The following is a 15,939-nucleotide window of genomic DNA, read 5'->3' on the forward strand; positions in this document are numbered from 1 at the left end:
AATTTGCTGTTCCATTTATTTATGCATTCAGTGGTTGACTCTCATAGGTGCCCTGACTAGGGATCGAACCCACAACCTTGGTATATCGGGACAAAGCTCCAACCAACTGAGCTACCCGACCAGGGTGTACCTGCACAGCTCTGTCTCAGCTGGTACTAGGATATAAGCAGGTATGCATGCAAATGGTTAAACATTCTTGAGATATATGTTTGATAACAGTGACAAAACGTTTAAAGGTTAAAATCCTTGCCAAGCTGGTTTAGTCTAAGATCTACGGTGACTGAGGGTCTATTTTCACAGACTCCGCCCCCCAGCAGAGACCAAGAGAAGAAATAGTTGAATAATTTTTTAATGTGTTGAAAAGTCATCTTATTACCCTCTTTTTTCAGCCACGTGTTTGTTTGTTTACTTATTTATTTACTTAATTGCTTATGCTATTACAGGTGTTCCCGAGTCATCTTATCTCTTCATGACCCAACTTTTTCTTCTGATTGATTTGTGCTATTTTCCAACCTTTGGTCATGACACCTATAATGATGCAATCACAGGTTGGCCCTAATATAGGGTCACACTACGAGTTTCAGGAAAGCTAACATCATGTATTTCACCATGGATGTCTTTCAAGAGGAGATATACCATGGTACCCCAATAATCTCAGTTTTCCTCTGAAAAGTTCACAAAACTGGTGGGACAGTATGAAGTTCCCCAGGTGGGCTTTTAGCACACAATAACGTTTACAGTATCACTCACTAACACATCAGCATTTTATAAACACACCGCACAACTGCGGGGCAAGTAAGCAATTGCACAACGCCTTGCAGAGCGAGTGCTCGGTAAACATCTGAACACGTGGACAGTGGTTCTGCCCAGAGATGAGGGCGAGGAGGAGGTGACGGCACTTCACAACTCGGCATCTACAGGCCGGCGATCAAGTCGGGGGGCACCTTCATTTGATGTGGCTGTGGGTCCTACCCTAAGACCAGTGAAAGACCAATCTATGACATCGACAAGAACGTTTCCCACACTAAATAAAGGTGGCAACATTTGATTATAAATGGATTGCTAACCTTAATAATACACAAAGAGACAAGTCATTCTTATGGTTTTGTGGGTGACAATCCAAGCGGTCCCTGCCACTCCTGGTCAATAAAATCACCAACACTAAAGAGAAGCAGCTCTTCCAGTCTACAAATATTTGGCTGAACTGCTATTTCCTGTACCAGGTTTTGATCTAGGAGTGTAAAGATTTCAAGACCTCAACTGGCATCTAGTAATACCTAAACTCTGCATGGATTTCACAAATGCTCTGAATCAATTTTTTTCAGAGAAACGAAAACGGAGAGATCTGAGCTAAAAGTTACGTGTGTGCAACAATGCCCACACCATGTTCTGCATACACATGTAAGGAGGGAGCTAAAAAGAACACCACATGTTGAAGGGGAAAAGTCTGCTTCTAATCTCAAAGGTCCCAAAAGCAGAAAACAGGAACCCAAGACAGTTTTAACATACACAAAAGACCACTGACACAGAGACAAGCTGGAGTCGATTTTACAATTACTAACGCTGATGAGAAAACCTTTGCTACTGACACTAGAATTCCCTCTAAAACCACCCGTTTGTATCATACCTCCCTAATGCCTCCACCCCCAGGTCGCTCTTTCCCTTCTGCGCTGCACCGAGAACTCAGTTTTGCAGGATGCTGAGCACAGATCCGCCCAAGAGCCAGGACTGCATGAGCTCCGTTGCATGAAAATTAAGGGGGCATGCACTCAGTCAGAAGGGACGGACAGTGGTGAGAAAAGCAGTGCTATTTTAATGCCAAATAGCAGGACAAAGCCACTTAGCTGGCTTTCTGTTCTTCTAGACTAGTACTGTTGTCCCCCTTCTAAGCAACACTCAATACCTGTTTCCATGGTCCGAATAAAAAAAGCAGCTGAAAAGAACAAAACTAAAAACAAAGTACACTGGTAATCACAGGATTACTTTTACTGATACCTAAGGTACAATTAATTTTGAGTTTAGCTCCTCCGAATGGACAGAAATATCGATGTTATTTGGGGAAAGAAGAAAGGCCTGGGCTCCTACAGCTCCAGCATTCAAATACTGACTGATGAATACAGTAAGTTTCTAAACCAAGAAATACTGCCTAGAGAAATTCTACCTCAACTTACAGACACTAACTGAAGAAGAGAATCTGCATTTGGCTCATCCAGTCAAAAGGCTAGTGACTTACTTGAAATACAGGTCTTTGAAGGTGAAGTGCGTTTCCACAATGCCCGTGGTCTTCACTCTTGTCCGCAGGACATCTTGTTGGGTTGGAATGTAGTTGGTTTGGGATATTCTATCCAAATCGTTGAGGTAACTAAATAAAATACACAGCAAGTCAATGGGCTAAACGAGTTCCTTGCCAAAAGCAGACACTAAACGAAAGTGGCAGAACAGAATGAGGTCTTCAGTACCACAGAGATAGTAGGGACTCGTGACCCCAGAACAGGAAAACGCAAGTAGGTTCTGCGGACATCACACAAACGTAGTTTTAGTTCTACCAGAATTAAAGGTCAATTAAAAATATGGAAATGTAAGTTAAAAAAAGAAGTTAAAAATATAGAAATATGTTATTCTTAGAATTCCTGAAATTTAATACCAATTCATTTGTGCACTGCACAGTGTAAAAAGCAAAACAAAAGCCCCCTGACATTTAAAGTAAATGGGTCATTTGTGTGTTTAAACACTCGGTGGGATGTTAGAGAAGAGTGTTTGAATTACTAACACTAAAAAGAGAACTATGCTCAATGAGTATTTCTAGAAGGGATGAGCCAAAGAACATACATGTATGCATCACCCACGGACCCCAACAACAGCGTGGTGATGGCCAGGAGGGGGGAGAGAGTCTAGGAGGAGGGAGGAAGGCAGACATCTGTAATAGTGTCAATAATAAAAATAAAGAAAACAAATTAGAATTTCCTGGTTTTATTTATGAAACTAAAAGTTGTGGTTTTTAAAAAATTTAAGCCAAAAACCAACTGTCAATGCTTCAAAGCAATTTAGTTTGCCAGTGAAATAATGAAAAGACTGCCTCCAAGATAAACGAAATTCTTCAAGATTTCGGGGTTTCTAAAGATTTTTTGGCCTGACAAGTGAAGAACAGGTGGCGCCACTGTAAGTGAATCATTAATAAGGAATCAGTCAAGCTGAGGTCCACAATTAGGGAAAAATAACTTTGTAATCACAGTCTTCAGGTGCAGTGGGAGGATTTAGAGCTTACTGAATGTGTGACAAAAAAAATTACAATCTAGCTCTGATGATTACTGGGAGAATTATTTAAGCTACCAATTATATGCAATTTAAAAAAATTATTACAAGATGGGCAGGAATCCTGATCTGTTTCTAAAGTCAAATCTTCTCTTAAAGAATAAGTAAGTATTTCAAATAACATTTAATTTCTTGTTATAACAATTTAAGCTAGAATGAGGATGGGAAAAGTAGGGAAATACAATACTGGAGAAAATACCTTAATGTTCAGAAGTGTCTTCATTTAGTAAAGAACACAACTAACGAGCGCTCACCAAGCCCCTAAAATGCATGTTAAAAAATCCCCGACATTCTGAATATAGGCCTTATAAACAAACATGTTGTAAAAGCAGCAAAACAGGATGGCGTGCTGTAACTTAACAGAAGTATTAATTACAAGTTTTCTAAAACTACCTAACACTCAAGAGAATTTCCTTGACAAGAGATGCTTCAAGTTCATCCAGAGACTCAACGTTCTCTTTCAACATGAAGTCTGCTACTATGATCTGGCACAAGATTTCCCAGAGAAATGCACAGTGCAACCCAGCCACAGAGAGTTGGGCGGGAAAAAGGGATGCTTCAACTCTAAATTCCCTCGTTAGCTGGCAGTTGGTGCAATGTCCTGATGCAGAGGAACTTCCGAGTTGGAAGGGAACCAGGCCCCGGCATCAAGAGATGTCTCACCAGTCTCACTTACTGATTATAAACCAGCACACAGCTATTTCCCCGGCACCGAGACTCCCATTTACATTCCAAGAGGAAATGGTTTTCTCCAAATCACAGGAAATAACCAAGGGCTCTACAACTAAACTGAACAATTTTTGAGGAGTCCACGGACTTCGAAGAGCTTCTGTTACTTGAGCGCTTCCTTAAGGATGGGCAATGAACTTTCTCTAGAGTCACCAAATTAGTCTGCTATGGTTTCATAGAGAGAAATTACTTACTATGAGGCAGAATCATTGAGCTGATATTCCCTGGATCGGCAGAAGCAAGCCTGCACCCCGCCGTCTCGCCACAGCCGTTTAATCACGCCCGCGAGTTCGGGGGTCATGACCCCCTCTTCAGCACTGCCAGCTAAGACAAAGAGCTGTCTGGCATCATCCTGGAGAGAGAGAGATGGGGATTCTCCATTTCTTAAAGACTCGACAAGAGTCTCTTTAACACACATGCACCCCCCCCAACACAGCACTATATGTTACAGTATTTTAAACGAGGCACGAGAGAGACGTGGCTGGCAGGGCAGTCTGAGAGAACGCACATAAAGTCCCCACCCGTGTAGGCAGCGGGTGGAAGCACAGAGCAGAGATGGGGAAGGATTTCACTCCCCTATGCCTTCTCCACACAGCCGTCTCCTGCCAGGATCTCTTCTGACTGACCTACACATCTCCATCCTGGCTACTCATAAATTTTGATGGAAAAAACTGGCCTGGGAGACAGACACATGGAACTCATTTGCATTCTGTTCAAGGAAGCCTACAATAAAAATAGAATGAAAAGACTAGCATGTAAGAGGTGAAGACTACACATGTCAAAGGCAGTAAAACACACTCAAGGAAAAAGTGTTCTCTCCTCTCCCCTTCAGGTCAGACAGGGGAACAGGAAGAAGTGGAAGACTAAGGCATTTTAGAAGTGTAGGAGCCTGGGGGCCGGGGGGAATAAATCCCTCGGGGAAAATTCAGTGTCTAAATTTTCCCTAGAGAAGTAATAACCCTCTAAATAAGATGGGGGGGGAAAAGGCAGCAGGAAGAAGAGAAAACCACAAGGAGAGATTTGATCAGAACGTCATGAACCACAGGCCTGGCTTTGTAAGCGGTTACAGACCTGGAATGTGGGATGGGGAGAAAGGACCGCAAGGGGCCATGAGAACGGTGCCTGTTTTGCTTTACCCCCTCAGCCCTAAACATCAGACAGTACAAAAAGGAACACCAGTCTCAGGGGGGGTGCCCCACTCAAATCTAATACTGATCTGCCTCAGATTTCCAAATGACTATGCAAATGCAAATACTCAAACAATGCATATTCGGGGTAAAGAAAAAGTAGAGGGTGAAGACACCACTCAGTGGCGTCACAAGTAGTCCGCAAGACCAAGCAGCCAGCAAAAAGCATTTCCAAGGCAGACGCAATCCCAACCACAAAACCCTGAGCCCCGTGTATCAACATGAGCAAAGCAGAGCAGAGCAAAACCAACCCGAGTGCACTGAGTGCTTCTGCCAAACTGGGGGACTTCAGCCCTGATAGCGTTTGCCAAGTAACATTCCTCCCATCCTTTCCTGCACCCTTGGCTGTATATTTGTAGGCCCAACCCTGTCTAAGGAACTTTCCCTAACACCTGCATTCCCTTCCTCTCTTTCCAGAGACAACAATTTAATATAAAGGAATGGATGACTGAGAAGAGCTGAAAAACGACATAAACTGGCAAACACTAAACAGTGAGCAAGCCCTTCTACGAAGATGGTACATCGCTTTCTTTTTTTTTTTTTTTAAGATTTTATTTATTTATCTTAGAGGGGAAGAGAAGGGGGGAGAGGGGGGAGAGGGAGAGGGGGAGAGAGAGAGAGAGAGAGAGAGAGAAATATCAATGTATGGTTGCCTCTCATGCGTCCCCTGCTGGGAACTGGCCTACAACCCAGGCATGTGCCCTGACTGGGAATGGAACCGAAATCGTGTGGTTCGCAGGCCCGCACTCAATCCACTGAGCTACACCAGCCAGGGCCATCACTTTCTTTACCATTTTGGTTCTGAAATCTGACCGATACTCATGCAAGTATTCAAAAACCTCAATAAGCATCACTTTTTAATATAATACTATAATTCCAATTTTAGAAACTTTAAAAAACAGAGAACTACTGCTACCTAATTTTGTTGTCCTGACTACAATTTGTAAACACTGTTTGAGGAGGAAGCACTTTCTCCTTACCACGTAATCTCTTCCACTGACCAACCCTGCTTCCCCACAGCAATCTTTATAGGTCTGTAAAGAGGCCCCTCTCTGCGATGAACTTCACACACACCTTCACCCTCAGCAGACATGAAAAAGCAACCTGTCCCACACCCAGCTATTCTTTCCCAATCACTCCCCAACCAACCATAAATAGCTAGAGAAGGATAACAGAAGAGACATAAATGCTTATGTATAAAAAAGAGGAATTTCAGAAAACGACGTACACACTCATAGACTAGTATGGGTGGATGATGGAAAGCTAGATGACTCAGGATGCCTGAGAGGAATTAATAATGTCAACTGCATCTGGTGACATAGAAGTATTAGGACCCAAAGATGACAAATTTGATAAACTAAAGAAATAAAAGAAGAAGGGGTCATATGGTCTGTATGTTCGGCTCCCCCCACCCCCAATTCCTATGTTGGAATCCTAATTGTCCAACGTGATAGTGTTAGGAGGTGGGGCCTTTGGGGGTGGTGCTCAGGTCATGAAGGGGGAGCCCCGTGAATGAGATTCCTGTCTTTGTACCAGAGATCCCAGAGAGATCCCTTCACCTTCTACCTTGTGACCAGAGCCCAGGTGTCTGCAACCCGGGAGAGGGCTGCCGCCCAACCATGCTGGCACCCCGATCATGGACTGCCGGCCTCTGGAGTCTGAGAAATAAGTTTCTGTGGAAAATAAGCTATGGAGCCTGCGGTACTGTGTGACTGCAGCACGAACACACTAAGACAGAAACTGTCACCTGCATCTGATGAGAAAGGAGTGCCGGGACCCAAAGATCGGTAACAACCGAATTGATAATGGGAAGGGATGAAAGGAGGGATGGTTGAGAGATAGGAAGAATAAGGGGTGAAAAATAAAAAGGAAACTAAAAGAAGTAACTGAGACGGAGAAAAATCCAACAAAGAGAATAAATTCAGTATTACTGACCAAATAGCTGGCACAGCAAACACAGAGTGGGGCAAAAATAAGTTTACAGTTGTTCTTATGGACAATAAATAATTAATAAATAACAGTACAAGAATAAACTGTTTCAAGTACTTACAACCATAAACCTACTTTGGCCCCATCCTGTACAACAGAGAAGCAGAATTAGGTGATGGGAAGAAATGAGAAAAGGGAGACAGAAAATGAACACAGGAGAAAGCTGGTAGGAAGAGAAGAAAAGGAAAAGCAGAAGATGAGAGAAGAAATAGAAAGAAGACAAAAACAAATTTTAGCTATCACATTTTCCCTGCTCAGAGGCTTAGAAAAATAAAGTCTCTAATTTCTGTGATGCGACAACACCTTTTTACAAAAACGTAGGAGCCACGTCGCACCCATTTCTCTTTCTCTTACTCTTCCGCTGTCTTCTTCCCATCACGGTTCAGCCTTCCTCTAGCTCCTCTCTCCCCTAGGCCACTTCTAAGGTGTCCTCGTCTAAGTCCATCCGATTATGACCACCCGTGTATTAATTTTCCCGTCAATAATCTCCCCACTTGTTTATCAATATTAATTTGCATTTGATAAGTTGGGAGTCGCTTAGAAGAGTCCCTAAGCTCCTTCACAGACACAGATAGGGCCTCTGCCTTCTCAGGTAGCCTCCCCAAGTCACTTCCTTTTATTGCCATAGCAACCAAGTATGATACTCTGAACACGGCTGATGACTCCACTAGTTCTAGAACATCCTTCTATACATTCCTAGCCTTCTCTTGGAATTTAGCTGACAATGACATAAAAGATCCCCTGTCCTCATATGTCCCTCTCCCCACTGTGTCAAACATCCTGATTTACAAACTAGACCTTCAGGGCCTTCTAAGTACATTATAATTAATCCACGGCAGACTTCAGACTATCTGCCGTGTGTAAGAATTGTATGAGAAAAAAGAAAAAAGGACTCCTGCACACAGACAACAGTGTTGCGACTGCTGCGGGGAGGAGGGTGGAAGGGCACTAAATGAAATAAAAAATTTCATTTTTTATGAAATGAAAGAAAGAAGAAGAATTACACCAGGCCACGGCAGAATCCAATTCTATAGGCTACAGGACACTGCAGCACAGAGATACCGTATTCCCGAATACCTGAAAGCTGCCTCCAAAATTTAGATCTGGAGTTCATGTCCTTACCAAGTATATTCTGGGAGACTGATATTTGCCTTTAATCCCCACACCTCCGAAAGCAGAGCTACAGATCACGGCAACTGCTTTTAGATCACACCAATTTACTGCCATGTACTACTACAAAATGAGAAAAACAGTGCTGCAAAAGGAGTGAGTAAGTAACAGTGACCACAGAAACCTCCAGCATATCCACAGAACCCATTTCCTAGACTCTCCTTTGCCAACACTCGTCAAACGAGCACAGAGCACTTGGCTACATCTTACTCTGTTGCTTAAGTTCATTCCCCTAAAACAGGAAGCAAATTTTGCTCAACTGCGTGTCCTGAAGGGCAAGTGAAGAGGAAATGAGAAACACTCACTGCTCTGGCAGCTTCCCCAAAGTCAATCTTCAGCCGCCCCATGGCCCTTATGATGGCGATAATGGACTGTATAGTGTTGCTGTAGACAACGACTTTGTACTGTTTACATTCTTCCTCCGAATAGCCGTCCTCATGAATGATTCTTTGAAGAGAAGAAAACCACAGATCATTAACCGTGAACCTAAAATGAAAAGAGACTGCGGACTCGCACGCAGTGTGAGGAAGTGCAGCCTTACAAAAAAAGGCCATGTTTCAACTTACTTCATCTGTTTCACAATGGTGCTTTTGCCAGATTCTCCGGCACCTGAAAAGAGAAGAAAAACAGACTTTGAATTCATCTGTAATCAAACACAAAAGCTTGACATCAACGTGAGTGATAATTCCAGAGTAACGGAAAACACAGGTCCTGGGAAAACTCTGCTGAGGCTTTCTATGTATCAGCGACCAAGCGAACTTCACTGGCCGTGTCCTAGGCCTCTACGTGCCGCTTGTGGAAAGCAGGCATTCTCAAGGTGATAACCCAACACACTCACGTCTAGAAACTCATCCTCCACATGAAACACGGTACGGACACTGAACAAAGGCAAAAATGAAGGAATTTATAAAATTTTGGCCTATGCGTTTTAATTTCTATGTCAACGCTCATGGGCTGAGAATGCTCCCAGAGCAATGCTCTCAGTGGCGGGACTAAATAGGTCAACGCTGGTGCAGAGGAGGCACCGTCCCCAGCACTTGTGCCTGCTACAACCCCCACCCCTCCACACGCACACCACGGGTCCCTCCCCTGCCAGCCGGAACCACCGAAGGACCACTCCTTGACGGTTCGCCAGCATCACCGCAGCCCACCTTTCCAGGTGCCCATTTCACACCACCGCCCCTCCCCCAAATAAACTTAACAGGCCCCCTCCTCACTCCCAAATATCAGCTGATGACCCTGCCTCTCTATCACTGGAAAAATTAAAGCACTCATAAAACACTCTTCATTTTCCCATAACCAAGTCTACCATTCATTCCATCTGTACCTCCAAGAGTATTCTTTACCTCCGTCAATGGATGAAGTGTTTCTGCTTACATCTAAGACTCATCTCTTTAACTGTGCCCTCACCCATCCACCTCGTTTTACCTACACAAGGTCTTGGCTGCCGCAATTACCCTCCTTCACACAGATATCATCAAGCTTTCTCTTCCCACTAGTCACTCTCCTCAGTGTGCAAACTCACTACACTGTCTTCTGTCTCACGGTCAACTCACGCACACCTCACTCCCGCCTTCCCGGACTCCTCACTCCTTCCTCCAGCTACCACTCCATCTTCTCTTCCTGTCTACAGCAGACACCGAGTCGTCTATACTCACGTCCCCGGATTCTGTGCCTCCGACTCTCTACATAACCCGCTCCAGGCAGGTGTTACACCCACCACTCAACTGAAACCACCTTTCAAGGTCTCCAATAATTTCCATCTTCACAAAGCCAATAGTCAAGCCTCAGTCCTCATCTTACTCAATCTCTAAAACAGAGTTCGTCCGAGTTGATGACTTCTCTCCCCTTGAAACACGTTCTTCACTAGACAGGCTCCTAGAGCCCACGTTCTCCTGGTTGGACTCCTACCCCGCGATTTCTGTCTCCTCCCTCCTGGCTCTGAATTCTAAAGGCTGTATGACTTCTTCAGCCCTTTTCTCAATCTCCATTCATTCTCTAGGTCACCCCATCTAATCTCATGGTTTTAAACACCATCCATAAACTGGTAATACTGATANTATCAGCTGATGACCCTGCCTCTCTATCACTGGAAAAATTAAAGCACTCATAAAACACTCTTCATTTTCCCATAACCAAGTCTACCATTCATTCCATCTGTACCTCCAAGAGTATTCTTTACCTCCGTCAATGGATGAAGTGTTTCTGCTTACATCTAAGACTCATCTCTTTAACTGTGCCCTCACCCATCCACCTCGTTTTACCTACACAAGGTCTTGGCTGCCGCAATTACCCTCCTTCACACAGATATCATCAAGCTTCTCTTCCCACTAGTCACTCTCCTCAGTGTGCAAACTCACTACACTGTCTTCTGTCTCACGGTCAACTCACGCACACCTCACTCCCGCCTTCTAATCTCATGGTTTTAAACACCATCCATAAACTGGTAATACTGATAGTTAGCATCTAGTGAGTACCGAATGCCAGACACTGTTATAAACACTGTTTGTATTAACCCAATTAATCCTCAACACCAACCCTGTGCGACAAATACTATTATCCCCAGTTTACAGATGAGGTAAATAAAGTCCAGAGATGTCAAGTTGACTTGTCCACAATTACAGTCAGTAGGTGCCAAAGCTACAAGTCTGCCTTCACACAGTCTGGCTCTAAGCTGTTGTACTGCCCCTACACTAATGACCCCCAAAGGCAGATCTCTGATCTCGGCTTCTAACCGTGGCTCCAGACTCATACAGCTAAGGCACCGCTGACATATTCCTACCCCATTAGATTTCTGTTAGATATCTCAAACTTAAAACACCCACAACTGAGCTACTCCTCTCCCTCCTGCTCCACCCTGCCTCGCAGTCCCAGTAACTAGCGAACAGATGAGATGTGCGTGCCAGTACCAATATGTACGGTAAGTATTAGTACCATTTACTTTTTTAAGTAAATAAATATACGGTTCTAACATTTCTTCTTGCACCATGCAGATCCCAGTAAGCACAGTGGAAACCACAGGCTGTCACCGCAAAACCTTCCTAAACGCGCCAGTGCCTGAAGTCTGTAAAACGTCACTGATCCACCCTGTCACCGCTCCATCCCCCAATTCTCCCCAACCTCCAATCACACTCAAAATGAAATGCGAGGGTGGGGAGGCCATTGTACTCCGAAGCCTGCCCACCTCCTCACCCTCGACTCCCAGCACTCTCCATTTGCTCTCTCTGCTCGTCAGACCAGCTTTCCTGCTCTTCCTCCAACGTATCAAACTGGTTCTCAGTGAGCTTGACCCTGACTCTCAGTCTTTGCTGCACTATTCCCCCTGCCTGGAGCCAGTTTTTACAGAATGTTCTTTTTCTTTCAGAACAGCCCTCCGTGACTAATCTACCTAAAACCCCACCCCATCACCCTCTCTCCCCTCACTTCATTATATTTTTCTCAAAGCACTTGTCACTTCTTCTTCATATTATACAGATTTGTTCATTTCCCATCTTCTCCACTAAAATATAAGCTCCACAAAGGTTTATGCAGACCTGTATTCCCAGGGCCTAAAAGTGGGCCTCACACATCAGTCTGCAAATAAATACTGATGAACAGATGAATGACTAGTGTTTTGTATGTGTGATCCTTTACTAAATATTTCTCAATCCTAGCAACCAAAAATGTTAGTTAAAACAAAGATCAAATAACTCAAAAATTCTAGACATCTCTAAGATGTCAAGAGACATTCACATATGACTTTATCTCTGTCCTTATCATCTAACCAATAATCAGGACCAGCACTAAAATAGTGCACAGAGAACATTCTAATGACACTGTTAGAAGGAAGAGATTTCTCCCACGCAGATCTAAAAAACAAAACAAACCAAACAAACCAAAGCCCCTAATGATGTAATTTTGATCCTAGGGAAGAAAATACAAAAGTATACCAGTTGCATTTTAAATAGTTTAAAAACAGAATTACTAAATTATCCCATGTTAGCTACGGCAAATAAATGAACTAGGAAAAGTAGAGATTAATGGAGTAATCTGCACCATTCCTTAATATGTTAAAAACAGCCTTTCTACCACTTATGTTGGATTATTTTGAGTGAAATAGTCAACTATCTCAATCTCAGAGTCCACTTCCATCCACTCATTAAGTTCTACCCTATGAAGGTGCCGATTAAAAAAAATATATGTAAATACGTTGCTCTACTCTGTGTTCCCAAAGCTGCCTGATACAATGTCAGTTTGTCCTTCCCCTTCATCACGACCCTACATATTTGCATATATTTTTTTACCCAAGCGTTTATTAGATATCCAGTCCCATCTCTGAAAAGAAGGCGCCTCTTCCTGACCACAGAACTGAGCAGGATTTGCTTCAGTGGATGCTCCCGGCATTTTATACAAATAAAGACCAAATCACTTTACACCAAAAGTGCCGGACCCACTCAGCTCCCAGACCACCGTGAAAAGCCACCACGTCCCCTTTCTTGCGAGCACGAAATCTAAGAGTCACCTGGAACCTCTCGCTCTTCTCTCCTTACGTGAAGCTGTAACCAAATCGTCCCTCTCCTTATGCATTTCTCAAATTAATCCTTTCTGCTCCTCGCAGGTCTGACCCTGACACAGGACCCGTCGTATGCTGCTGCTGCAATGTTCTCCACCTTCTACTCAAAGCCCCTCCCTTCCCATCATTTCCGAGCATTTTCTACACCCCTTTCTCAGCAGGTCTGAACGCCTCATTTTCACCTCAGGCCTCTGTGAGCTGCTGCTTCAGGAGTCAGTCTCCCTCTGCTAACATCTCTCTCTGGTTCCCTGCCGCTCCCCGAGTCTCACCTCTCTCTCGATGTGTACACAGCACCTGGAACTTCCTAATTTAACTGTATTTTTACCTACCGTCCTTCAGAGTTCACCGCAAGTGTAAGGGGAGACTCATCTGCCCATCATCAGTCTACTGGGGCAGCACCCACAGGGATACAGAGAGTGGGACGACACAAAGGGACAGAGACAGAACCTGAGGGCGGCTCACAGAGCGGTGGGCCTGGGAGGAGCAGGTGTGTGAGCGAGTGAGGTCTGCTGGGTTCAAGAGAGAAAGGAGGGAACGGGGTCAGTTCGACTTGGAAGATTTATCCTTAAAACAATATATAGCTAAAGGTCATCTGACATCAACAGGAAGGAAGGACAAGTGGTAAAGCCGCAGAGATACTTGAAAGAAAAAGGGCAGAAGCAGCTAAGTTAGATAGTCTTTCTCCCAGCTCAAGAAGCAATGCAATCTTCAGAGAATGAAGGGGTGGAACTAATTTAGAAAATCATCTCAGCCCTGGCTGGTGTAGCTCAGTGGATTGAGCACGGGCCTGTGAACCACACGATCACGGTTCGATTCCCAGTCAGGGCACATGCCTGGGTTGCAGGCCAGTTCCCAGCAGGGGATGCACGAGAGGCAACCATACACTGATATTTCTCTCCTTCTCTCCTTCCCTTCCCCTCTAAAGATAAATAAATAAAATACTTTAAAAAATTTTAAAAAAAAAGAAAATCATCTCAGAAACAATCAAATAGCACAAGAAGTGTGTGTACAGGTAGGTTGGCATGATGACCAACACTGTAAGATAGAAAAGCTGTATTTTAGAACCATTATGTTTACCCAAATACGTTCTAAGTTTTATTTTTAAGGAGCTCACTGAGAGCAGGCACCATATTACATGTGCTGTAATATGGGGCCCCCATTTCTTACCCATGACACATACTACATTATGGAGGTGGAAGATGAGAGATGGTGATGATTCTTTGCAAGATGTTTTTAAAAGGCCAGTGAATTGCTAACCTAAATAAGTCCTATCACATAAGTAAACATGTTCAGCTTGCACACACACTGATGTTAAAAATTAATCCCGAGAGATGGCTGATCCTCAAAACCAGCATCACCTGGTGCCTTTTCTTATTTTCTCTTTCATTTTGACCAAAACTCAAAGCCAGTCCACAGAATGTACATGAGCACAGTCTACTTCACATTTTGGTGCCTTCAGAGGTCTCTATGTAAAATGGGCCAACTGAAGATAGTGGGAACAGTGTCTGACACACAGTAGGTACCCAACAAATATTAACCAGCTATTATTAATGCTGTTTTCACTGTCTGAATACTGCCAAGTAATGTTAGGGCCCAAAGAATGCTATTTAGTAAAAGCTCCTTGACACAGGAGAATCCAGTTGATTCAAAATCCCAGGAGCGGCTGTTTCCCGATAATCGGACCTAGCAGGAATGTGGACTCACAGTCCTCAATAGCAGCTTACAACCCAAAAACTACAGCAAACTATGTCAAAGCATGAGTCATTTTCTCCGCCCCACCCTGAGGAAGAAAAAGCTCTCTCTTCCTTAAACACGCTTTCAGCTCCAGACGCGCCTGTACCCTGCCTCCTCCCCCACCTGTACCTCTCTGTACCCCCTCTCCCACCTGTACCTCTCTGGCTTTTCCTCGCGCCTCCCCTTGGACCACTGCCTTGTGTATCAGTGGAGAATTAGTTACTCCAGTGGCACCTGAAACATCTCCTTTTCCTTTGAAATACTTGTTCCTGTGGAGAAATCTCGAAGCTTCTAAAAGCCTGGGATTGTAACTGGAGCATCCCCCCGCTTGCTGGAGCTCTGCACACTTGAGTCCGGGTAGGGTGCAGTTTGTGGGTGCCCCTCCACCCTCTCTTGGCCTCTCCACAGGCCCCCGTGATCAGACACATGGGAATGTACGACTGAAACTGGGGAGACTTCTGTCCCACAGCAGGTAGAAAACTTGACCAACAAATAAATGTGATTTTTCCCTCTAATTTATCCTCACCTTTCATTTACAACTAAGGCACTTAAAAATATTTTTTTTTCCTTTTAGTAAACGACGCCATGTCATAATAAACTCTGTGGAAGAGTAGACTTTAGCCCGAGCTCCGCCGTGACTAACTGGGTGGGTCCTTGGGCAAGTCACCTAGGGTCACAAGGCCTGTCTCCTTATGTAGGAAATGTCAAGGGCTCTGGCCACAGGTGCTCCCTGGCTTCACTCTAACACCATGACTACATATACCGCCAGGCCGGCTCTCTAGTTTGGACACACAGGCTTGAAATTAAACCATGGACTCACACCTTCCTATTAACCCAACCATTCCCAAAACAGCCACAACTCGGCGATTTGAGCGTCCTCCAATCAGGTGCTTCTGGGCCAAGAAGGGACAAGGAATAGAAAGAACCAGACAGTGCAGCCACAAGGACTGTCTGACGGCACACCTGCTCTCTTCATGCTCGGCTCCGAGATCACATAATCTTGGACTGGCAGAACGAGTACTCAGGCCAGACAGCTGTTCTTTTACAGAAACGTCAATATCCGCAACCAAAGGTCATGGGAGCGCAGTCCACGCCGGCCCCAATCACAGGAGCACAGCTCCAGCGGACTCCTTTCCACGGACAGGTGTAAGCAGCTACCAGAGGAGAAATTTCAGTCAAAATGCCTGTCAAAGTACCACTATTAATATAAAAATGGGTCACTTCCTAATTCAATAAAAGGTTAGCAGAATTACAGATGAGAAAAAT

General features: G+C 44.3%; 1 protein-coding gene across 1 annotated transcript in view; it reads right to left on the bottom strand.

The window, feature by feature from the left end:
* The window catches only part of GNAI3 (G protein subunit alpha i3), a 38,270-nt gene that overhangs the window by 10,488 nt on the left and 11,843 nt on the right, over positions 1-15,939 (bottom strand). Inside the window, exons 2-5 of the mRNA XM_037050388.1 lie at positions 8,954-8,996; positions 8,693-8,834; positions 4,236-4,393; positions 2,234-2,362 (exon numbers count right to left, since the gene is read on the bottom strand). Coding sequence (XP_036906283.1) covers positions 2,234-2,362; positions 4,236-4,393; positions 8,693-8,834; positions 8,954-8,996 — 472 coding nt within the window. The remainder of the gene's footprint in view (positions 1-2,233; positions 2,363-4,235; positions 4,394-8,692; positions 8,835-8,953; positions 8,997-15,939) is intronic.

The sequence above is a fragment of the Sturnira hondurensis genome, unplaced genomic scaffold (assembly GCF_014824575.4).
Source record: "Sturnira hondurensis isolate 20B ecotype Veracruz unplaced genomic scaffold, ASM1482457v3 Scaffold0006799, whole genome shotgun sequence".
Taxonomy (NCBI): Eukaryota; Metazoa; Chordata; class Mammalia; order Chiroptera; family Phyllostomidae; genus Sturnira; species Sturnira hondurensis.